Below are 24205 nucleotides of genomic sequence, written 5' to 3'. Positions count from 1 at the left end.
TGCTCTTCATCACTCCTTAGGTACTGCAAAACCCTTGTCACCAGAGTCTGCATCACTTCACCTTCCACTGCTCACTACCACCTCGGAGTGCCTCTACATCCACTGACAAGAGAGCCTTTGACACCGACCACCTCACGGAGTGCCTTTGTCTCACATCGACCGCCGCGAGCCTTCGTCACCGACCGCGCTTCAACTCTAACATCATCTTTGCTTCTGCAATGGTCTTCTTCATAGAGTCTCCTCACATCAGAGGGCCTCTTGTACATGTTTTCACTCACCATCATATATACACTCACTTACCCATTTCATGTTGTGTTGATTTTCTATAATCTCTCGTACATCTAGTCCTTACGTCCTTTTGCCCTCACACCCTTACCAACTTGGGGATCGAACCTATGTCCTCGCGCAAGACTCCAAACCTTTACCAACTCAATGACATTGTGGGGGACAACTTCTCATTTCCTTACCAACTTGGGGATTGAGACTATGTCCTCGCATTAAGACTCCAAACCTTTACTAACTCAATGACATTGTGGGAGACAACTTCTCATTTCCTTATGGCATGCCCTTCCATATCTTCCTAGAGTCCTAGCCAAGTTGCACATTTCATGAGAAAGAAGTATTTTTTCTCCAAAAGCACTTATTGGCACTACTTAAGATAACGTCTCATAGTACATACCCCTCTTCTCCATTATTGATCCTTTTGCATATGCATTTTGAAGCATATTGTTAAGTGTCCTTGGATAGTTTAATGTCTTTTTTTGGTCGATCCAAAAGGTAAGCATTTTTTGCATGAAACTTTTTGTAGCTCTTGTTGTGCACCCACATTACATAAGGCTTAGATGTGGAAAGGCCAAGGATGATTTGAATCTAGTGTAGGGGGGTCAGTGCCAAATGAGACAATTTATGACGAACAACACTCATGATATAAGAGCATAATTTGGATTATCGTCCATGTATACTCATATGTGCATGGCTATGATTACATGCCATTATGTGTGTGTGTGTGTGTGTGAGAGAGAGAGAGAGAGAGAGAGAGAGAGAGAGAGAGATTATATTAATAGCCTCAAAAGACCCAAAGGTATACGAGACCAAAAAATGTTAGGTATCTATTTGATTAAAGACATGCAAAATAAAAACTAGCTGCTACCAAAAGATACAAGGGTGTCTTTCCACTATGTAATGTTTTTATCATAAACAATAACTACACTTACATGAACAATAAATGCTAATCAAAACATATCTACAACAAATCTGAAATGCTAATCAAAACATATCTAAAATTTTCAAAAGCAAACCTCCACCGTTGGATCACTTTAATGATCAACTTTTTTATTATGAACAATAACTATACTTATACAAACAACAAATGCTAATCAAAACATCTCAACATAAAATGCAAGAAATAAAAATTACAAAATAAACCTCTACCAAATGTAAGAAAATTACAAAATTACAAGAAATGAGGGCAAAGACGACAAAAAAAGAAAAAAATTGTCAGCGCGCTCTAGCTCGAGTGGTCTAGCCCGGCCCATTCTACCCTACCCAAACGAATGGACCCTAGACATCCCTAGTGTATGTTACATCCCATTTCTAGTTGTGGAGTGGGTACTTTCCTTTTTCAGGTTTGCCTAACCCCATTTTACCTCGATTATAATTCAAATCTCTTGCATATAAGTTCCTCTAATATTCTTTGCAATAAATGCATTCTTACATATAAATTCCTCTAATATTCTTTGCAATAAATGCTTTTTTTTTTCTTCCTGATATTGTTCTTTCGCCCTCATTTTTCTATGCATCTGGTGTCTTCATATTTATCATCTGTTCTGGAAATTCAAGTGTTTGACAGTGAAGGCATACAGGACAGCAAACAAGAGAGTGAATCCAACCAGCACAGTGCCCACCACCGGAAGAAAATCATATTTGAATCCCAAGCTATCCTCCAGATATAATTTAACCGTGGTTTTTCTGCCATTGTTTAAAGTGAGTGTGTCATTCACATCACCATATTGAGAGCAGATGATGCCATACACACTCCATGCCACTGGACAAATCCAATAGTACCAAATCCACCATCCAGGTATCCGCTGCAAATTGACCCACTTTTACATTAGTTAATTTTTTTTAAAAAAAAAAAATCACACAACACAATCTTTCATAAATTTTCAAGGTAGTGAATTATCTATGTTTTGAATCAATTACAAATAACTTACTTACCCTTTCAGGTGCTACATGATTGATGAATGTACACATACATGCATATATACAGACATATAGACAAACAGCCACACACACATACATGTATGTGCATGCGCGCGCGCGCGCACACACACACACACACACACACACATGTGACTTACCGGCTTAGGAACAAAGTATCCAGAGAAAAGGTTGAAGAGTGAGTAGAATGTAGATGCCACGACACCTGCCAGCTCTATGTTGGGTGTAATAGATACGGCCATCATTCCATAGTATGTGAAAGACAGGAATGTGAAGAACATGATGAAGAAAAACCATATAAACTTTGCGGGTTCCCATGCCAAGTTCATCATGGAGTATACGATGATGGCATACATCACTGTTTGCAAGAAGATGTATGGGATCTCAATGAGCACCTGGGATGCCAAGAACACATACACAAGTGTGCAGATTAGTAGATTCATATGATGCTTAACTACTGGGAAAATAGGGCTTGCACAGTTGGTTTTAAGGATCCCTTACATGTGTGAATGCATAGGGGAGAGCTGAATACATCCCCGCTCCCCTTTCCCTGTAGAAAACGGTTCTCTCAACAGCTACCACTGGCTGTACAGAGTTACAGTTCGTGATGCCCAGGAAGATTACAGCACCATACATGGCCCCCATCACATCCAGGAGGTCCCCCTCCGTGCTCCTAGATCAGGGCATCAAAAGCACTTATTAGCACCTAACATCATTTTGCCATATGGGATGCATGTGAAAACATCAGAATCCAATTTGCAGGCTTGTAGTGGGACTTTACCGTTTTGGGCCAACGTTCCAAAAGATTGTTCCAAATATCAAGGCAATAACAAATGTGAAGAAAAGTCGGTTGCAGTTGTATTCGGGGCTACGCCAGTATGTCAAGTGCTGTTTCCATAGGCAGCATTGTGTCTGCCCTATGAGTGACTGTGAGTATACAGTCTCAAATACAAGGTCTTTAGCATTCGGTGGAAGCTTGCTCAGCTCTTTGACAAGTGCTTCATTTTGCCTGTTGGTAAGGTAAGGGCAGCAGCAGTTGGTCAATATAGGTGAACTACTCAAGAGCTTGAGAAGTGCTTCATTAGAGAAAGCAAGATATTGCAGCAGACATACATGAAGAGGTCGGATAGTTGGTACATGGCTGCAAAGTCAGTTTTCATGGTGGTCTCAGCTGAAGTGGAGGTAACTTCAAGCATCCATGTTGCAGGGTTATACCCATCCTTTATTTTGGGCACACCAGGGATGGTCTGTTGATGACATGAAACGAGGTGGTTAGTATCTGTTTTTCTCTCCTTACATCCTCCATGGCCTAGAGCATTATCCTGTCCTTTACCTGAAAATACTCAATCATGTTGGCTGACTGTTTACCCAAAGGGCCAGCATAGATTACCTGCCCGCCGCTCTTCAGCAATAGCAGCTGCAAAAGACAGTGGTAAAAGTTGAGATGGGCTGTCATTGGTTTAGTGGTTGGTTGTTCAAGTTACTATTTGTAAAAACTTGGGTTACAACACAACCACACCTCATCAAATGCTTCGAAGATGTCAATGCTTGGTTGGTGAATGGTGCAAACTACAGTTCGGCCTGTATCCACAGTATTTCTGACTGTTCTCATGACTATGGCTGCAGATCTTGCATCAAGTCCTGATGTGGGTTCATCCATAAAGATTATAGACGGGTTTGCAACTAGCTCCACTGCAATAGTGAGTCGCTTGCGTTGCTCAGTTGAAAGACCAGTTAGTCCTGGTATCCCAACAATGCTATCTTTTAAACCTTCTAGCTCAACAAGCTCCATCACTTCATTGACAAAGGCCTGTGTGCAAGTCAGGTATAGCTCTCCTTAGCTCGACATTGTAGAAACTGCAAATTAGGGTCAGTTTTTATTGGTATCTATTACCTTGAAGTCCTTACCTGCTTGCTATTCTGGGGGATTTCGGAGGAAAGGCGGAGCCATGCAGAGAAGAGAAGTGACTCATAGACCGTTAGTTGTGGAGAGTGGATGTCGTTTTGCTCACAGTATCCTGAAATCCTGGCAAATGTTTCTTGCTTCTTTGGAAAACCAGAGATTCTTATGTCACCTTCAATATAGCCACCTGTTTTGCGTCCGGCAAGCACATCCATTAGCGTGGTCTTCCCAGCTCCACTGGCACCCATCAATGCAGTGAGCACCCCTGGTCTGAAAGCTCCTGTTATGCCTTGGAGAAGTTGGAGTTTAGCACCTTGCTCTTGCATCTCCTGCATACAAACATCTGCTTTTTGAACACACCACACATACACAAGCACGCACGCATATGCATGCACTCACTCACTTGTGGATGTGGATGGTGCGCACATATATTCATGTGGACTGCTTTTTGTACACACCACTGCCCACATGCACATGTGTGTACACCACACATAAGCAATGAGCATACACGTGCATGTCGATGGTGCACACAGACATGAATGGACTACTCTTTGAACACACATCATCGCCCACACACATGTGATATGCATGATACTTTTTGAACACTGCGCATGGGCACGCAGACAGGTATAAGCACACACTTGTGCATGTGGATGTCTCACACAGACATGCATAGACTACTGACTGCATGCACAAAATAGTATCTTTGGGGATTGACAATGCAACAACAAGAACCACCGGCAAGTTACATATTTTTATCCAAGGATGCCCTATAAGTTTGAAAGCCTAGGATAGGTACCTGAGGCATATCGATTGAATATGTGATGTCTTGAAATGACATGGTCAATGGTTGAAAAGGCAGGACCATCCCTCTTTTTGAAGATAGTTCTAATATAGCATCATCCATTTTTTTCATGGAGGGACCGAAATCTGCCGACGTTTGCTGATCCATCTGCTGCATCTCTGGCACCACATTACAGAAGACAGAATGCCATCAATCATGTAAAGCTATACCAAGCAGTTTTTGAAACATTCATGACTGTTTTTCCAACATCTGAAGCACATTATGGTTAGGGATGGTAAGGGACTAGAGGCAGACCTTTGCTTCCACCATTTGAGCTTGAGTCTGAAATTTGGAGAGATCCTTGGTGTATGCTTGATAATATGTTCTCATATGTTTTTATACTTTGATGGTTCCTTTCCATCTTCTCAAGTGTTTTTCTTGAAACAACTGCCTGTGGCTTTCCAGGTGCTGCACTTAAAAAATTGGATACAAGTGTAAGCTCATTCAACTGGCCTTCCGTAGTGTGATAGGAAGAACTCCAGAATTTTGAATTTGAAGGAGTAAGAGTTGGGACTTGCCTTTTATGTAAGTAAGTGCTACCACAAATAGTCCATCCAAAATGACTGACATGCCTAAGAGAACTCCAGTGCCTAACCAGTACCAATATTCTTTTGTTGGGATGTCATGATTCTTTAACACTTTGATACCAAGCATTTTTCCATCGGCTGTAGGCTATAAACATAGTAACAGCTAGGACAATTTAGCTTAATTCTTAACATTCTCTTTTAAACAGTAATGTGCCTGTTTGTATGTTAGTTAAATTCAGTGAAATAATGATGTGTTTTTTTCTCCCTTGTACTCCCTCTTTTGTTGTATTGAGAAAAGGTCTTTGCAATGGCTTGTTTATTTCAGTCCTCTTCGGAGGTTTCTAGTCCACTTATGAGCAGACCTCTCTATTTCAACTACCAGAAAGATCTTTTCATAGAAATTGATGCGTAATTTGTGTGCGCAATGATTAGACCATCAAGATCACCACTGAATGCAAAGTGTCCTGGATTTCTACAAATACCTCTAGAAGATAGGAATACATACAATCTTCCAAACTAGTCTTCAGAATATGATGCTGTCCTGCATTATTCAGAGTAAACTCTCCATACCACACCCACTATACTTGCAGAGTTTGGAGCAATACCCTTGTTAGCGGATGCACTTTTCTAGACAGTGACATCATATGCAGCGTCTACAAACTGGATAGCCTTAGACTCCTGAGGATTGCATTGGACGTCTCAGCAACTAGCAGGGCTCTTTCCTTCATCTCACCCATCAAGAGGTGGAATGCCTTATTTGCTACGACCTACACATCCACACCACATGGCTCGCACCTTCGGGGCTACCCCTTGAAGATGCAGTTGTATCAGATCTTTTTCTGTGGATCACAGAGGATGGCTTCATTTGAGAGACCTGGGTACCTGCATAGACACATGCCCCATGCCATGACAGATCAGAGTCTTGTCTCATGGCCTCAGGGTGGAGATAGGGAGGGCAGATGGTATTGACGAGGAGGACATGATATACAGTCTCCGCACTCTGGAGGTCGAGATGGTGGAGGATTTCATTTCCAGACGCCTTGTGTATTATATGATTCAAGGGGGATTTCACTGCCTATTTTGGGAGGGTTCTGGCCCACTTTGTAGTCCCTGATGGAGCTACTATGCAGACATGGGAACTCCTTATCGACTTCCCAGACAAGTTTGCTACTTTCTTGTGTTATCGACTTCCCAGGCTAGCTATGCCTGGCACTCTCCCTGATACACATACATGGGGACTCCTTAGAGAGGGCCGAGCTTAGACTCAGTGTTGGAATTAGGGTTAGGGTTGTGACAATGCACACACACGAGATAAAGAAGCTTGAGAGCACAAGATTAGAATGAACAAATGTGTGCCAGATACAAAAGATAAGTACACACCCCAAAATGAGTAGATAAGAGGGTGTACATACGCAGGGGAGAAAAAAAACCTCCTAGTGAGGAAAAAAGTGTCCTGGTGGTCCTAAGTGTGTGCACACATATCACTACCATATAATGCTACTATGTTGTCATGTGTAGGCACATAGACCAAGCTGATCTCTGCTGTGCAGAGAGTCTTTTCCTGACAAAGTGGTAATGCACCTTAATGTGCTTAGTGCAAGCATGAAACACTGGGTTCCTCGCAACTACTAATGCGCTCTGGCTGTCAATGAAAATTGTAGTGCTAGACGACTGTCAAACACCCAAATCAGCCATAAGACGTCTGAGCCACACACACTCAACTGTAGCTGTAAAAGCTGCCCTGTACTTAGCTTCACAGCTGGAAATGGCCACTATAGGCTGCTGCTTGCTGAGCCATGATATACATGAATCATCAAGGCGAAAGCAAAACCCACTAGTGGACACTCGTGTGTCATAACATCCAGTCTAATCTGAATCACTAAAAGCATGCAGCTGTGACTCACCCCCTTTTGGATAAAACAATCCAAAATACTGAGTGCCCTGCAAATAGCGAAAAACTCGCTTGATAGCTTGCCAATGCTTTGTACCTGGGCTATGCATAAATCTGCTCAACTCTGAGACCGCATACTGTATATCTGGCCTTGTGTTGCATATATAAAGAAGGGATCCAACAGTCTGCTAATACAAACTAGCATCAAAAGAGTCTCCTGCATCTTGAAGACTCAGTCGAGTACTTGTCTCCATAGATGTAGCCACAGGTTTACAGTCTTCAAGATTAAACCTCTTCAATAGCTTCTGTATATAGTTAGACTGCAGCATAACAATGCCATCATTGCGCTGCATAAACTGAATCCCCAAATAATAATGCAAGGGTCCCAAATCTAACATCTCAAACGATGACTGCAAATCAGCCTTAAAGGCTGAAATCTGATCTATATTGGGTCCCGTGAGCAGCATGTCATCAACGTACAGAACGATGACCAAAAATGTGTCCTCACTTCTTCCTCTTCACATAGAGGGTACTCTCTGTTGGACTTGGTTGCAAAAATCATTTGCAACCAAGTATGCATGAATCTTCTCATACCATGCTCTAGGAGCCTGCTTAAGGCCATAAAGAGTCTTTTTCAACGTCCATACTTTAGACTCTTCTCCTTTCAATCAAAACTAGGAGGCTGCGATACATACACCTCCTTATGTAAATCACCATTCAAGAGTGCAGTCTTAATGTCCAACTGATGTACATTCCACCCATGATGTGTTGCCAAAGCAATGAGACACCTAATGGTAGTCATACGAGATGTGGGTGCAAAGGTCTCATCATAATCAATGCCCTTTTGCTAGGCATAACCCTTTGCAACAAGTCTATCCTTGTAGCGATCAATGCTACCATCTGCTTTGCATTTTAACTTGTAAACCCACTTAGTACCAATGGCCTTCTTGCCATGAGGTAGATCTGTCAAATACCAGGTGTCATTCTTGAGTATAGAGTTATACTCATCCTGCATAGGATGCATCCAATGATCATCATCTTGTGCTTCCTCAAAGAAAACAGGTTCCTTCTCATTACATAAAGTAGAAATGAGAACATGATCCACATGAGAATAATCTACATGATGAGAACCTGCACGAGTTTTGCTAGATAAAGGAGCTGCCAACTTGCTATCCCTCAATGTCTGCACAAGCCATTTTGGCATACGCCTAGATTCTTCTATGGCTGCTCTCTCCTCATCCACTATATTCTCAATAATTGTCTCATCAAAAGGCTGATTTTGCACCTGCAAAGGCTGAATTTTAGCACTTGGTTGAGCATTCAGTTGCTCTACATATGGCTGTCCTCCATTAAACAAAGGTAGGAGCGAATCAAACATGTCCCGTGAACATACATTCTGCTGTTTTTTGCATGAAAGCATGGACTGAACTGAGTTTTCGACAAAAACAACATCTCTACTTACCAAAATCCGCTTTGAGGCCGGATGGTAGAGTCTATATCCCTTGCTTTCTGAACTGTATCCCACAAATATGCATTTAATTGCCTTATCATCAAGCTTACTGCGTTGTTGCTCAGGCACAAGAGCATAAGCAAGACAACCAAAAACATGCAAATGAGCCACAGAAAGCTTCTTGCCATGCCAAGCTTCATAAGGAGTTTTAGATTGCAAGGCCTTGGTAGGGTATTTGTTCAACATATAATTTGCGCACATAGTTGCCTCTAACCAAAAACCATGAGGTAAATCTTGGGCTTTCACTATACATCGTGCCATCTCCATGAGAGACCTGTTCTTCCTCTCAGCCACACTATTTTGCTAAGGTGTGAATGGCAATGTATATTGATGCCTTATGTCTTTTTCAGTCATATATGCATGAAATTCCTTAGACATATACTCCCCCCCACGATCTGAACGAAGGGTGCCAACCTTACATTCACATGCATTTTCAACCATGGATACGAAGTGCCTAAAGGACTGAAAAACCTCTGACTTCTGCGTTAATGGATACGACCAGCTATATCTTGAGTAATCATCAATAAAATTGATGAAGTAGAAATATCCCCCAATAGATGGTGTCCTCATAGGACCACATACATCACTATGTATAAGCTATAATTTCTTAACAGCTCTCACAAATCCATCCTTTGGAAATGATGCCCGATGCATTTTACCAAGAAACACCCTCACATACATGTCTAGTAGGGGTCTCAAGAGTTGGCTACTCAGACACCATATCATACCTTTGAAGGCGTAATAAACTGCCATAATTCAGATGGCCAAATCGTGCATGCCATAATTCTGCATCACTCATAGCACGAGTCGCAGAGTCTGAGCAAGCATCATGCTACAACTTCTCAAATACATCCATCTTGTATAGGCCATGAAACAAGGTACCTGAGGCAATGATAGAATAACCATCATTTTTATCATGAACTATATATCTGTCATCCACAAATTTCACCATCAAGCCTGACAAGGCTAAGGCTGAAACTGACAGCAAGTTCTTCTTAATGTCTGGCACATATAAAACTTTCGAAAGAGTAAATGCACCCCCATTTACAGCAGTGAGCACAACTCTGCCAACTCCTTTGACAGAATATGAGGAACCATTTGCACATGTGACGGTTCCTGCACTTGGGACAGATTCCAGAGATGAGAACAAACCTTTTTGTGAAGTAATGTGCTTACTAGCACCATTGTCAAAGTACCGAGCATTCGATTCTGTCCCTAACATGCATACATCATGAACAGAAGGGTCATAACTGCAATGTACAGTCCATGTCCAATCATCTTGAGCAAAACTTACAGATTCCTTCTTCTCTGCACTTGGGGCAGATGCATCAGCCACAGCCATGCCCGATTCTTTATTTTTCTCCTTCTCTAGCCTTTTCTTGCACTCATGTATGTAGTGCCTTGGTTTCCTGCAATAGTGTCACTTGTCCTTCTTTTTAGGCTTATCACCTTCTTTCTCTGCATCCTTACCTGAGGATTCTGATTTTGGCTTATAGCCACCATGCGAGGAAGATTTACCTTTGCCTTTCTGATTTGCAACAAAAGCTTGGTCACCAACTCGCATATTAGATCTGTTTTTTCTAGATTGCTCTTCAAGCAAGAGTACTGAAATCAGCTCATCAAATGTAAGGGCATTTGGATTTCCCTTCATCACGAGTCTACACAGCCCAAACACTCAAAATTGACCAGAACCAATCCAAAATGACGCCTCTCCAGAACGTCTGCAGAAACCTTGCGGTGCCCAAATCGCGCTGCGAACCCTGAAAACTCTGTATACTGCAGCTCACTACAGTATACACCTTCTTCTCCTAAGAGGGTATCTCAATCAGAGACAGAAAAATAGGGTCGTGAGGAGAGAGGCAGACTACTAGATCAAGTGTCAAGGAAGCTAGCTCTGATACCAATTATTGGAATTAGAGTTAGGGTTGCAACAATGCACACACACAAGATAGAGAAGCTTGAGAGCACACAAACTCACTAGATTAGAATGAACAAATGTGTGCCAGATACAAAAGATAAAGTACACATCCCAAAATGAGTAGATAAGATGGTGTACATACTCCTAGTGAGGGAAAAAGTGCCCTGGCGGTCCTAAGTGTGTTCACACACATCACTACCATATAATGCTACACTCAGGATACCGCCCTGCATGCAAACTAGGAAGCAAATACAGGTGATACAATAGGCACCACACCCTTGTGGGATTACTCCTAGATAGAGCATATCAAATCACGCCGCAAACCAGACGTCTCTCGAGACCATCCATACAACAGCTCCCCAGAGGAGGTGGACGGTAACATGGGTCCTTATGGAAGCGTGTTTATGAATTGATTGATTGTGATTAGTGCCTAATTAGAGACTTAAACCCATGCACATTCTTCCACCCTTCCATGAGTGCTTGTCGCCAAGGTTTCCCTTTCCACGAGATTTCACTCACCAGGAGGTAGGGCTACTACCCTTCCATGAGTGAGTCCAAAATAACATCCACAGTTGGCATAGACACAGTTCCCTGCCAATGACATATTAGTCCACATGATCCTTGGTGTAGACATAAGTCCCCTGCCAACAAGGCGTCGTGTCCACTCTACCACACGCACTTCGTGTCGGTACTCACAGCATACACTTTGGAGGAGAGGTGGACTCAAGTTCACTCTTACCACATGCACTCCGTGTTGGTACTCTAACCACACACCTTGGAGGAGAGGCGGGCTCTCAAATACACTCTACCATATGCACTCCATGGTGGTATTCTGATCACAAACTTGGAAAGATAGGTGGGCTCAAGTGTAGAACATAAGATGAGAATGAGTCACAGGCATAAATGGTGCTCCATAAACATTTCTGCTGCATACAGTTTTACAGGCATTTCGGTGGATGAAAGAAATCCGTAGAAAAATCCTCGATCCATGAGAATATCCATAAGTTCCAGAAATCCATTGCATCCCATAGAACTGGGAGCCAAAAACATACTTCATCTTGGTAAAGGGAGTCAAAGAGCTGTATATAAAGCCCAAGAATCACTAAGCCAATGATGACCATATAGATGCGTCGAACCATCGTATATGTATAAATTCTCGAGCAAAGATATGCCAAAAACTTAGTCCATAGTCGTTGGTCATATTCGTATGAAAAACCATTTAAACCAGGATTTTCAACCATTAGTATTGTTTACCTAAAACAGTTCAAGGCAAACAACACACAATTCTCCTTGTACGGGCATACAAGGGCTAAGTGTGCAAAAACTCTTACAATAAATTGCAAAAAGCAACAACTTTGCAAAACTCAAAGTATACTTACTTTTTCTTTGCCAGGTTTGTCATGAAGCCAAAAGAAATATCTCCTCAGCATATACATAAGATATCTTGAGATATAGCTGCATATAGCTTGTTGCAAGCTTGATTTGTGATCCACAATAATCCTTATGGAAAGAGTCCTGAACACGGGCACATAAAACCAACTCCATATTCCGAGGATAAAATCTGTGAATCCATAAATCCTTAGACCAAGCTATGTACTGCTCATAGTTGTTTCCGTACGACGTACGATGCCATATCGTACGGAATACTGTACAATACGATACCATATGGATTTTGTAGATTTTTTTTTGGATTTTCTTTCAAATTTTTTTTTCAAAAAAAAATTATTTTTTCGGTAATGGTCTTGTTTTTGCTTGCCTATGGCTATTTGAGCTTCCTCTGTACTATGATGCTTCCCTCCTTTTTAAAATACTCCATATCTCAAAATTGGAAATACCTAAGTTTATAAGTATTTTTTTAAAACACCTTATTTTATTGCACGATAAGAAATTTTTTCGTATCATACCGTATTTCCCCGTATAGTATCGTATCATACGAATCGTATGGTATCGTACCTGACAACTATTGTACTGCTTATGACTACTTCCACAAGCTTAATAGCAAAAGTGTTAGTGTGTAGTCTCCACTTTTGATCTTTCTCGTTCTCATTGTTGGAAGGAAGCCTTTCCTTCCAAGAAAGCCTATGTTGTGATACCATTGTCACCGAAATCAGGACCCATAGCGATAGACCAACACTTCAATTATACTAGACAGAGCATGAAAACAGAGCAGAAGAACCCTCCTTCTCCAATTGATTCTCCAACACCTTCACTACCTGGATCCCCTGCTCCCGCTCCCCAAGTGGTTCCTCTTCCCAATCTTTCTTCTCTAAGTTACTCTCATCGAGGTCTTGCTCCCACCCCTACCCATATACCATCCTACGTTAGTGACTCCATGAAGCTTACAGCAATCAACTATCATACTTGGTCTTTCTACACTCAGTTATTGCTTGAAGGAGCCGGTGTGTGGATGTCCATCTCCACACCTCACTTGGTGGACCCTTCTTTGAGAAGCATATTGGATGCTTAGGCCCGGCTTATCATCATCCATTGCATGACTCCGGCTATACAAGCACAGTTTATCTCTACTCCTAGGAATGCTCATCAAATGTGGACGTAGATCCAAAGGAGGTATGGGAGAGTTTCGACAGTGAAGATTGCCAAATTGGAGTCAGATCTGGAGAAGCTTACAATCAATGAGTCTGATAACATGGTTGAGAAGATTGGAGAGTTCACCCGTATCAAGCTATATCTTGAGGAGTACGAGAGTACAATCAACATTCCTATTCATAAACTTCTTGGTAAATTGCTTGCTTCCTTTGATTCTTTTAGGGATCACATTTACTTCCGTGATCCTCTTCTCCCTTTTGAGGAAGTCGTGAATTATCTCCACAACAAGTGCATGCTTCGTGGAAAAGGCAAGTTGGAGTCTACTTTTGTTGCCTCTGAAGGCAAAGGTGGAAAAGGAAACTCCAACAACAATAACAAAAACAAAGGCAAAGGCAAGGGTAAACAGGATTCAAAGGAATCCAAGGACAAAAGCAATGAATGTGATTACTGTGCAAGACATGTCATATTGAGGCTCGTTGCTTTGCTCGTTGAGAATCGAGATAGCTCTCGAGTAGCCAAAGCCAAGTATAAAGCCCAGGATGCTTCCAAAGCATCTGACAAAGACAACACCAAATACAAGGGCAAGGACAAAGTTTCAGAGGAGGGATCTGCCAAAGTAGCATACATCTCACAGATTCATCCACTTCTTCACAGGATTCCCTCCTAGTGATCACACAGATGACTTCTCCACAAGAGGTCAATGACACACTTGAAGCGGTGAAAATGTGTTGGTGATAGTGGTGCTTCAGCCCACATGACCAATCAAGCCCATATCTTGGAGGACTACTAGACTCTCTCTTCTGCAGTTCGCATCGGCGATGACAACTCGCTTCCTGTCACCTGGGTTGGTGATAGTGGTGCTTCAGCCCACATGACCAATCAAGCCCATATCTTGGAGGACTACTAGACTCTCTCTTCTGCAGTTCGCATCGGCGATGACAACTCGCTTCCTGTCACCCGGGTTGGTATTGTTTCTTTGGGTTCCTTTGCCACCTTACACGATGTTTTATATGTACCACGAATTTCCAAAAATTTGTTTTCAGTGTACAAAGCTTCTCAGAAGGGACTTGGTGTGTACTTTGATGATGAGTTCATTGAAGTGATCGATAGGAAGATTCACTCGGTTGTTGCCAACGGAGTCCATGATGGGGGTCTCTACAAGATCACCAACTTTTCTTCCCAAATCCCTCACACTGACTGTCATGTGCATCCGTTCACTCCAATGCTCATAGACATGTATATTCTCATTAGCAAATATATGGGTAGATTCAGGGGCAGATTTAGAGCAGATTTTGCAGCCCCTACAAGCTCCCGGAAAAGTGCCCAAGACATAGCCCAAATGGTTGGGACACCTTTTGGGCATAGTTTGGGCACAAAATATGACTGTTTGGACAATGTTTTGTGGGAAAAATAGGCAAAACCGACTTGATTACGAATTCATTCCTTTTTCCTATAAATAGGATCATTAGGCATTCATTAGAATGATCATTCAAAGATCAAGAGGATCCATTTGTCAGAGTTTGCAAGGCAGCAAGGACATAGTGGTGGATCAGCAGGAGCTTCTCTTGTTCGATTGTAAGTAGAGGGTTGCAAGGATCTTTGGTATGCATCATGAAGCTGTGAATCAGCAAGATCATTGTCTATATAGCATGTTTTGGCAATATACAGTAGATTAGGTCTATCTCTCCTTCTCTTTTGTGTCTTTGCTAAACATAGGTTTAGCGTTATCTTCTTTGCTTAGCGTTAATCATGAACACGCTTTTGCAACGCATGTTACATTGGTATCAGAGCTTAGGTCATCCTAGGACAGCCCTTAGCTTATGTTTGGTGCATGCTGAATTACGGTTTCTGAAATTAGGGTTTGCATTTTAGGGTTTACGAGCAAGATTAGGGTTTGCGTATTTGCGTTAAATCTACGTTTTTGCATCAGCTTTTTGCTCATTTTCAGCATAGTATAGTGCTAGAAAGTCTAGTTTTCAGCCTAGCATGATCCTAGGGAGTTTAGAAAGCATGTAGAACTCTAGTGTTAGGGTTTTTGGGCTGATTACAACAGAAAAAACAACAAAATAATATCACGGGTTCAGAGGCAATGGACGATGACTTTCTCAAGACTTGAGTCGTCGGGGACGGGAAAGATGAACAATACAAAAGGGAACAAGAACGCTATGCTCAGTATAAACAAATCATTGTTGGGCCCAGGGTTAGGCAACAACTCATAGAAGAGCTTCAAGAAGAGGCGTGTCAAGGCCCACTTCTATACGAGCAAAGATGGACACAGCTCAAGGAGACATGGCACAATTCATGGTAGCATCAACAAAGGCCAAGAAGGAATCACCTAGGGTTGTGAAGCAGCCCATGACTGAGAGCGTTTACCCAACGAAAAGAGAGCTTCTAAGACAAGAGTTCTCGGGAGACGTGATCACAGAAAGAGGTGTTTCCGAGCCGAGGAGGTGCCATTACCCGGGATGCACATGCCAGAACCAGAACCAAAGCCAAAGGTAGAGTCAGAAGCCAAACTAGAACCAGAACCACAGATCGTGCAAGTGGATCTTTCCAAATCCTATTTGGAGGAGGATGAGGTCAACCCGATAGTTTCCAAGGAGGTGGATCTCTCCAAATCCTATTTGGAGGGGGATGCGGTCATCTCCACAGTTTCAGAGGAGTTTTCAGAAGATCCAAAGACCAAGCCAGAGAACTTGAAGACTAAGTCAGAGAGCTTGGGGATTGAGCCTTTGGATATGAAGTGCAATCTTCAATTGGACCAGAACGGAATCGGAGCAAAGGTGTATGGATTACCCCAGTGTTCCAAGCTTAGCAAAAGGGGATGTCATGTGCATCCGTTCATCCCAATGTGCATAGACATGTATATTCTCATTAGCAAATATATGGGTAGATTCAGGGGCAGATTTAGAGCAGATTTTGTAGCCCTACAAGCTCCCGGAAGTGCCCAAGACATAGCCCAATGTTTGGGACACCTTTTGGGCACAAAATACGACTGTTTGGACAATGTTTTGTGGGAAAAATAGGCAAAACCGACTTGATTACGAATTCATTCCTTTTTCCTATAAATAGGATCATTAGGCATTCATTAGAATGATCATTCAAAGATCAAGAGGATCCATTTGTCAGAGTCTGCAAGAAGGCAGCAAGGACATAGTGGTGGATCAGCAAGATCATTGTATATATAGCATGTTTTGGCAATATACAATAGATTAGGTCTATCTCTCCTTCTCTTTTGTGTCTTTGCTAAACATAGGATTAGCGTTATCTTCTTTGCTTAGCGTTAATCATGAACACGCTTTTGCAACGCATGTTACACTGACTCACATATTCATCAACTTTTCTCCCCCTTGATGGCTTTAGTTTTAAGGCAGATACTTCTCTGTGGCATCCTCACTTCGGTCATGTAACCATTGCTGCCTTACAAAAGTTCCATTCTCAGCAGGTTGTCGGCGGACTACCTCAGCTCAGGTCTTTTTCACACATTTGCTCATCCTGCATGATGGGCAAGCATTATCGAGATGTATTTTCAGAGGAGGCCACTCATGGAGAAACCTGAAGATTAGAGCTTATACTTTCTGGCTCAAATACTGAGTTGGTCAACAGGTTCAGTCCAAGCTTTCAGAGACATTTGAGATGACTGATCTTGGCCTTCTTCATTATTTTCTTGGGCTGGAGGTTTGGTAGAAAGATGTTTGTATCTTCATTTCTTAGCAGAAGTATGTGAAGAAGTTGCTCTCACTTTATGGGTTGTAAGACTGTACAACTCTCTCTTGTCCCATGGATCCCAATGCCAAGTTATCCAAGGAGGATGATACACCCTTGGTGGATTCTACAGAGTACTGACAGGTTGTTGGCTCATTGCTTTACCTTGCCAACACCCGTTCAGATATCTCCTATGCTATGAGTGTTCTCAGCCTGTTCTCATCAGCTGCTGGAAGGTCTCATTGGCAGGCAGCCTTGAGAGTTCTTCATTATCTTTGAGGTACTTCAGATTATGGCATCACCTATTCCAATGGTGCTGATTTGGTTGGTTTCATAGATTTTGATTGGGCAGGCTGCATTGATACTCGGAGGTCTACATCTCGATATTGCTTCATGCTTGGTATAGGATTGGTTTCTTGGAAGTCTCAGAAGCAGAGGATTGTTTCTGCTTCTTCCACCAACGCGGAGTACAAAACCTACCTTCTCTCCTCCACTGAGGCACTTTGGACTCATCAAATTCTGGAGCATTTGTGCTGTGCCGACACTTTTCCCCGGTTACCGTCTTCTCAAATTCTCAAAGTGCTATTGCTCTAGCTCATAATCCTGTGATACAGGGATGATCCAAGCATATTGAGGTGCATTATCATTTTGTACGCGATTGGATCGAGTTGGGACTTCTACGGTTGGCCTACTATTCTACCAAGGACAATGTGGCTGATTTCTTCACCAAACCACTTCCGAGAGCTACTTTGGAGGTGTTACTTCAGTGTGTTGGTATTGGACTACCCATCTGGCGCTGAAGAGGAGGTGTTGGAATATATATCATCTCCAGAGGGTCTACATGTGCCTTTGCATGCTTGTATTGGTCATTTCTATGAGGCCGTGCATTGTAGACATCATCTAGGATTTTTCTACCATTTATAAGTCTTTTTTAGGCTTTTTATAGCATATTTATGCTGCACGACTGCTGTTGGCCTGCTACAGCTGGCAGACCAGCTCATATGAGGGATATATAAGGGAGCACACCCTCCTCATATTTCATCTCATTCTTGCATATATAAGCGCCTACGGGCTTCCCTCGTGCTCATTTTCAGCAATAATCAATTGTCCACAGCCTTCTCAGTTTGTGCTTTTGCCTCTATAACCTGTGTTTTCTCTCTCTCAACCTTGGCTCTACTTAGTGTGTGAAACATTGGTCAAGACTAGTGAAGGGACCAAATGGTGACATCACAATGTCGACTACTATCTTCTCTCTCTCTTTTCTCTTCTTTCTCAAAGTGGAATTGCATAAACTCATGGGTATAAAGAAGGCTTTGTTGTGTGTTACGACGGTCAACTTGTTGCATGCTACATTAGTATCAGAGCTGTGGGTTGCGGCCCAGCTTGGCTACCCTAAAGTTAGAGCATTCCGTGGATGGTAAAATTGTGGTCAAGAAAAACCACCTAGGCCTCCACAATGTCAGGAGAGACATCGTCAGCAAGCTACAAAGAAGATATGGAAGACGAGATCTACAAGGAAGACACAACCACTATAGAAACGCTTCAACAAGCAATGAAGACTTCATTAGATTACTCTTGGAGCAAAACAGATTGCTACGGCAACAGATAGTGGCCAAAGAAGAAGCGGCCAAAGAAAAAAAAGCTAAGGAGGAGGTTGATAAAGCCAAAGAAGCAGTGAAAAAGCCAAAAGAGCTCTTAGAATTGGAAAAATTATTCCTTCTCATAGAGCAACAACGGCAAAAAGAAGACGCCAAAAAGGTGGAAGAATGATGGGCCAAAGAAGCTCGACGTGAGGATGAACGAAGGGCCGAGGACGCTAAACTTAGGGCTGAAGAAGACCAAAGACGGCGAGATGAAGCTACTTGAGAAAGGCTTGAATGTGATGCTATGCAACTCCAAAACCAGTAGTTGATAGCTGCTATGCAGGCGAAGGTGTTGTCTCTTCTCCCTACACTAGCGAACCAAGGAGTGAGTTCTACGTAGCTATCGATTGACTCTTCTCTCTCTCTTTCTCTTGGAGATGCATAAGAGCACAAACGAGTGACTACGAGTGACTGCAGCAGATAACACTCTCTCTCTCTTGTGGGCACAGGCGGGCAAGCTGACCATGCCTACCTCTCTTTCACTCTTACCTGCACACCACCCGTCCCTCCACCACCTCCCCCCATCTCACATTACACTCTGGTCCTCTTTGATCACGAGCTTGACCTTGTTTACTCCAACCACATCTACCACCAACTCCAAGATGTGGACCGTCACAACACAACTCACCACCATACTCCACACATCCGCCAGAGCTTCTTTCATCTGCACGCGGCGGTCTACCGCCAAGCCACCTTGCGGTTCCATGCCCCAGAACTGTTGGTATGATAACGAATGTCGGGCCACACGCTCCCGTCTTAAGCATGAGGTACGGATTGGGCAAATCATGAAACGCCAAGCACAACGGATTTCTCAACGGCTCACCCGACGCAAGAAACGGGAGTTCTATGCTCGAAAAGAGGATGAGTTATACCGACTTTTCTTAGGGCCGAACTGCAAAGAGGCATGGAGGAAACTCCGAGAACATCGCCCTCCCACGCCTATCACCTGCCCAGACACATGGCACTCCTATGCACGCTCCCTCTTATCATATCCGCTATCAGCCACCCCTACCCCCCCCCCCCGCCAGACCCCCGCCCCACCACCTCCACCTTCTTCACAAAGGGCATGGTCCTCAAGGCCATTCGTAGACTACGCAATGGGCGAACCCAAGATCATGAGGGACTCACTGCCGAGTACATCTCGCATGCCCATGATACCCTAGCGCCCCTACTAGCCTACATGTTCAATAGAGCCCTTTGTGAAGGATTTCCACCCTCTTGGTCCACCAACACCATCACCCCCATCCTCAAAGCCGGAGATCCACTTGATCCTAATAACTACAAGACGATCATGATTGGCTACACATTGGCCAACTCTATGGATCAGTGCTAGAGGCGGAGCTCAGTTCATTTGCAGAGAGCCAGGGATGCAGAGCCTCAGGACAGGCTGGCTTTCGGAGGAGCTACTCTATCCTTGACCACATCTTCACCCTCCGTGCCATCATCGAGGAGGGTAGAGCACGACACCATATTTACTACTGCTTTGTGGATTTCCGCAAAGCTTTTGATACTCTACCACGAGCCCACCTCTTACACCGTCTACAGGAGATCGGAGTTCCATCTGACATGGTTTGGAGCATCATCGCCCTCTATGAGTCCGTCACCGGACGAGTGAGAGCCCCAAGAGGTACATCACAGGAGATTTCCAGCACCATTGGGGTGAAACAAGGCTGCCCTCTATCACCTACTCTTTTCTGCCTCTACATTGATGAGATCTCGAGCTTCATTGATGGATTAGACGGGGCTGGTCCCACACTGGCAGGCATATTGATCCCCATACTACTTTATGTAGATGACATCGTCCACCTCTCAGACTCAGCCGAAGGGCTTCAGAGACAGTTGGATGCCTTACATGACTTTTGCACTCAGCGGGACCTCTCTGTTTAACCTTGGTAAAACCGAGGTAATGGTCTTCAATACCTCTCGCCCCGTCACATCCAGATTGAGCTTCACACATAGAGGGGATCTTGTGGAGATTGTCTCATCCTATGTCTACCTTGGTGTCACTTTCAGTGGCCCACACTATGCAGCCTTGAGCTTACTTGAGCGGCAGTGCTTCGAGGCACATTTCCAGGAGCCCAGGACGAAGGGCTGGCTTTTTGACACCCTCATCACACCAGCCTTGACGTATGGAGCAGCTTTTTGGGGGCCAGATTTATCCGATGAGGATTGGCAGCGAGTTGAGAGGCCCCAGGTCATGATGTTCTCCCGTATGATCCGCAACAAACTATCAGTCCCACAACAGATTATCCAGGCAGAGTTTGCTGCCGCCTCGATGGTAGTGGAGGCACTCTTCCAGACAAATGTACCTTTATCGCATCAGTCACATGGATCCCCACAGGTACCCGAGGCTTGCCCTGGAGTCCTCTAGACAGCTAGCACTTGAGGGGCACTCTGGACTATGGTATGCACTAGTTTCCACTTGGTTCTCAGTATATGGGCTCTACATGGACCGCCTACCCTCCCTTCAGTACAGTTTGGACTCCCCTTTTTCCGGCTGTCTCACGAGGATACCAACCGGGTTATCCGGTCAGATCTTCTTAGCCTCTACACACATTGCACATGGATCACACCCCCGGAGCTCCCCACGAAGATGCACTTTTACAGAGACCACTTCCTCACACTCACTGAGGATGGATTCATCCAGCAGCCAGGCTACTTGAGTATTCACATGTCCCATGCCATGCGGATTGCGATTGACCAGATACGGGTTTCTTCCCACCGCCTCAGAGTGGAGACAGGTAGAGCTGAGCGCATCTTTAGAGCCAGGGAGCTCGTACGGACACCCAGAGAGGAGAGGATCTGCCGACTATGCCACACAGAGGTCGAGACGGAGGAGCATTACATATGCCGCTGCCCAGTATACTATGAGATCCGCGGGAGGTTTCACTCTCCAGGATCATTGACTTCCAGGACTAGCGTTGCCTGGGCCTCTTCCTGCTTGAGCTTCGCAGACACAGGGACACCTTCTTGAGACACAGGCCCCAGCCACCCCGCCCCCTCACTCGGCAGCCAACCATCACCAGTTTCTTCCGGACCCAGGAGGTGGAGGACACCGACATAGTGGATCTTGTGGACCCTCCACGAGCTGCTCTGGACCTACCTCGCCCGAGAGGAGTTACCTCGGACCGAGCCTCTGCACTCCAGCGTGCCCGACGCCCTTGACCCCCCCGTCACCCACGATCACCTCATCAGCTGTCCAGATCCAGGACATGCTCCACCGCCATCGAGCTACCTTTCCACGTGACGTAGCTGAGGGAGACCTCTCGGCCATACTCGTCAACCCCATGCTTGACATTTTGGAGAGTGGTATACCATCTACTCGGAGCTGATGTTGCTCCCATGTTTTTATGTTCTTAGTATTCCATGACGAGTTTCCATGGACAGTTTTGTATCACCCCAGTGAGATAGCTATATTTATGTTTTCATTCTGTTTTATTTTCCATTCCATGATGAGATATGCCATGGACATTATTGTACCAATTTGGTCTCATAGGCCCATTGGGTCTTTAGTAGACGCTTAATATATCTTTCTTTCTTTCTTTCTTTCTCTCTCTCGCTTTGCTGTCTGCAGCAGAGGTACTGGCCATACAGCAGCACATGCTTCCAAGGCTAGCCGTACAGCAGCTGTACAACCCCCACACGTGTGTTAGCTGCCGGTGGTTTCTCTTTACCAGTTTTGGCTGCCTCAAGGTGGTGGTTACAACTGACTACAGCTGGTTGCCTACTACAGAGGTGTCGTGAGACGGTTTTGAGGTAGATTTGGGGATTTTTTTGAGACAGATTTTGGACAGCTATTGGTACTGTTTTGCCTTTGGCTCTGGAAAGAGATCTGAGCATGAGCCTTGTTGATGCTTTGTGGAAAATCCAGTGCTATATGCACCCTCACTTTGAGTTCTTGTAAAAGCTTCTACTTTGGGGGCCGGCTGTTCCGGCTCAATGTGGTGTTTTTATATTTTGTGGTTGCTTCCTGCTGTGTTCATACTTTGTTTGTCTTGTGCTATATGCACCCTCACTTTGAGTTCTTGTAAAAGCTTCTACTGAATAAAGAAGTTCCTTTGGGGGCCGGCCTTTCCGGCTCAATGTGGTGTCTTTATATTTTGTGGCTTCCTGCTGTGTTCATACTCTATTCATACTTTGTGGCTTCCTGCTGTGTTCATACTCGAACGGTTACAGGTCTTGTCCCCTGATGATGAAGACAAGCTCCTCCCAAGTTGCAAGCTCAGCACTAGAGACGGTATCCTGGCTACCACCTAGTCTATCCTCCATGATCTCCAGCATATTAAAGTCTCCTCCTATATGCAAGAAATCAGCCTGAGGGAGGCCCTGCCAAATTATGCTCAAGAAGTCTGCTCGACCTGCCATGGAGTTAGGGGCATAAATGTTGAGGAGGTCCACCCGGTCCTCCCAAAAGTTTGATAATCACCCATTGCACCCTCCTTGGAACTATGGTGCTGGAGGAGTCCACTGCCGGATGAAGCTACTCACTAATTGAGATACAAACTTTGCCTTGGATCCTAGATGGGCCGAAGGCAGGGGACCAAAAGGTGTGGCTCTTGCCCTGCAAAATCTTCCTGCATTTGTGGGTACAACCAGCTGACAAGTGATGCTCTTGAAGAAAGAGAATGTCGATAGAGCCTCCCGCTAAGGCTCTTTGCAATTCCTCATGGAGACCCTGTTGAGAGCGGCATTGCGGGCCACCCAATCCCTGTTCCAATAGACCATCCGCATCAAATCGGTCTAGTGGGGCCCTAATCCCTGAATGTTCCAATGTTCCATCCGCATCAAATCGGTCTAGTGGGGTGAGATCTGTCTAAGTTGCCCTAAACCCTGTGAGACTTGGGCGAGAATTTGGATGGTGAGTAATCACAGTTTGTCCTACTGTGTAGATATTGCTAAAAGAATTGGCTCTAGCAAGCTTGGCGGTCACTATAGTGTGCACTGGGCATGGTTTGCAGCCACTTAAGTGTCTTATGATCCATGCAGACAACAAAGTCTGAGCCATAAAGGAAATGTTTTAAGGCTTGGATCACCGTAGGAGTTTCTTGTCATAGACCGAGTAATTGCACTCGGCGGGTTTCAATTTGCAGCTTATATAAGCCATAGGGTGTTTATCTTGTTGCAACATCTATAGTATGGTTACTAGCATTAGTGATGACATTGAATGGATCATCCCAAGAGGCAAGCTTCAAACTGGTGTCTCATTGCCTTTTTGATTTGCTGGAAGGCTTGTATCATAAGGTTATTTGAACGCATTGCCTTTGCATTTGTGAGAGATGCTGAAAGGGCAAAGAACTTGTCAATTTGGGAGTTATAAACTTGACAAAGTTTGATGAAGGAATGAACATAGTGAGTAGTAGCCGGAGTCTCCCAATTGAGCATTTCTTGAACCTTCATGGAGTCAAATTGAATGCCCTAAAAAAAAAAAAAACTCACTATGCTCTGATCAAACTGGGATGCAAGCTAGAGCTACCCCCCCTCCACCCCCCCCCTCCCC

The 24205-nt window shown here is 44.1% G+C and overlaps 1 protein-coding gene and 1 long non-coding RNA gene across 3 annotated transcripts in view; one reads left to right on the top strand and one right to left on the bottom strand.

Moving 5' to 3' along the window:
* Positions 1–1412: 1412 nt before the first annotated feature.
* Positions 1413–24205, bottom strand: part of LOC147626021 (ABC transporter G family member 42-like) — a 41269-nt gene continuing 18476 nt past the window's right edge. For both annotated transcript variants that reach the window (XM_086817590.1, XM_086817588.1), the window contains 11 exons: positions 5486–5639; positions 5223–5375; positions 4923–5086; positions 4129–4452; positions 3740–4030; positions 3554–3637; positions 3334–3467; positions 3002–3229; positions 2722–2893; positions 2361–2615; positions 1413–2087 (listed from right to left, as the gene is read on the bottom strand). In XM_086817590.1, the coding sequence (XP_086673716.1) occupies positions 1818–2087; positions 2361–2615; positions 2722–2893; positions 3002–3229; positions 3334–3467; positions 3554–3637; positions 3740–4030; positions 4129–4452; positions 4923–5086; positions 5223–5375; positions 5486–5639 (2229 nt within the window). In that variant the 3' untranslated portion in view covers positions 1413–1817. The remainder of the gene's footprint in view (positions 2088–2360; positions 2616–2721; positions 2894–3001; positions 3230–3333; positions 3468–3553; positions 3638–3739; positions 4031–4128; positions 4453–4922; positions 5087–5222; positions 5376–5485; positions 5640–24205) is intronic.
* The window catches only part of LOC147626022 (uncharacterized), a 38379-nt gene continuing 16120 nt past the window's right edge, over positions 1947–24205 (top strand). The window contains exons 1-3 of the long non-coding RNA XR_015268752.1: positions 1947–2080; positions 2226–5202; positions 5373–5492. This is a non-coding gene — a long non-coding RNA (uncharacterized LOC147626022). The remainder of the gene's footprint in view (positions 2081–2225; positions 5203–5372; positions 5493–24205) is intronic.

Source organism: Cibotium barometz, chromosome 23 (assembly GCF_041138505.1).
Source record: "Cibotium barometz isolate CiBa-2024 chromosome 23, ASM4113850v1, whole genome shotgun sequence".
In the NCBI taxonomy this organism is placed as follows: domain Eukaryota; kingdom Viridiplantae; phylum Streptophyta; class Polypodiopsida; order Cyatheales; family Cibotiaceae; genus Cibotium; species Cibotium barometz.
Note: the sequence above shows the minus strand (reverse complement) of the source record. Positions and strands in the feature narration are given on the sequence as shown.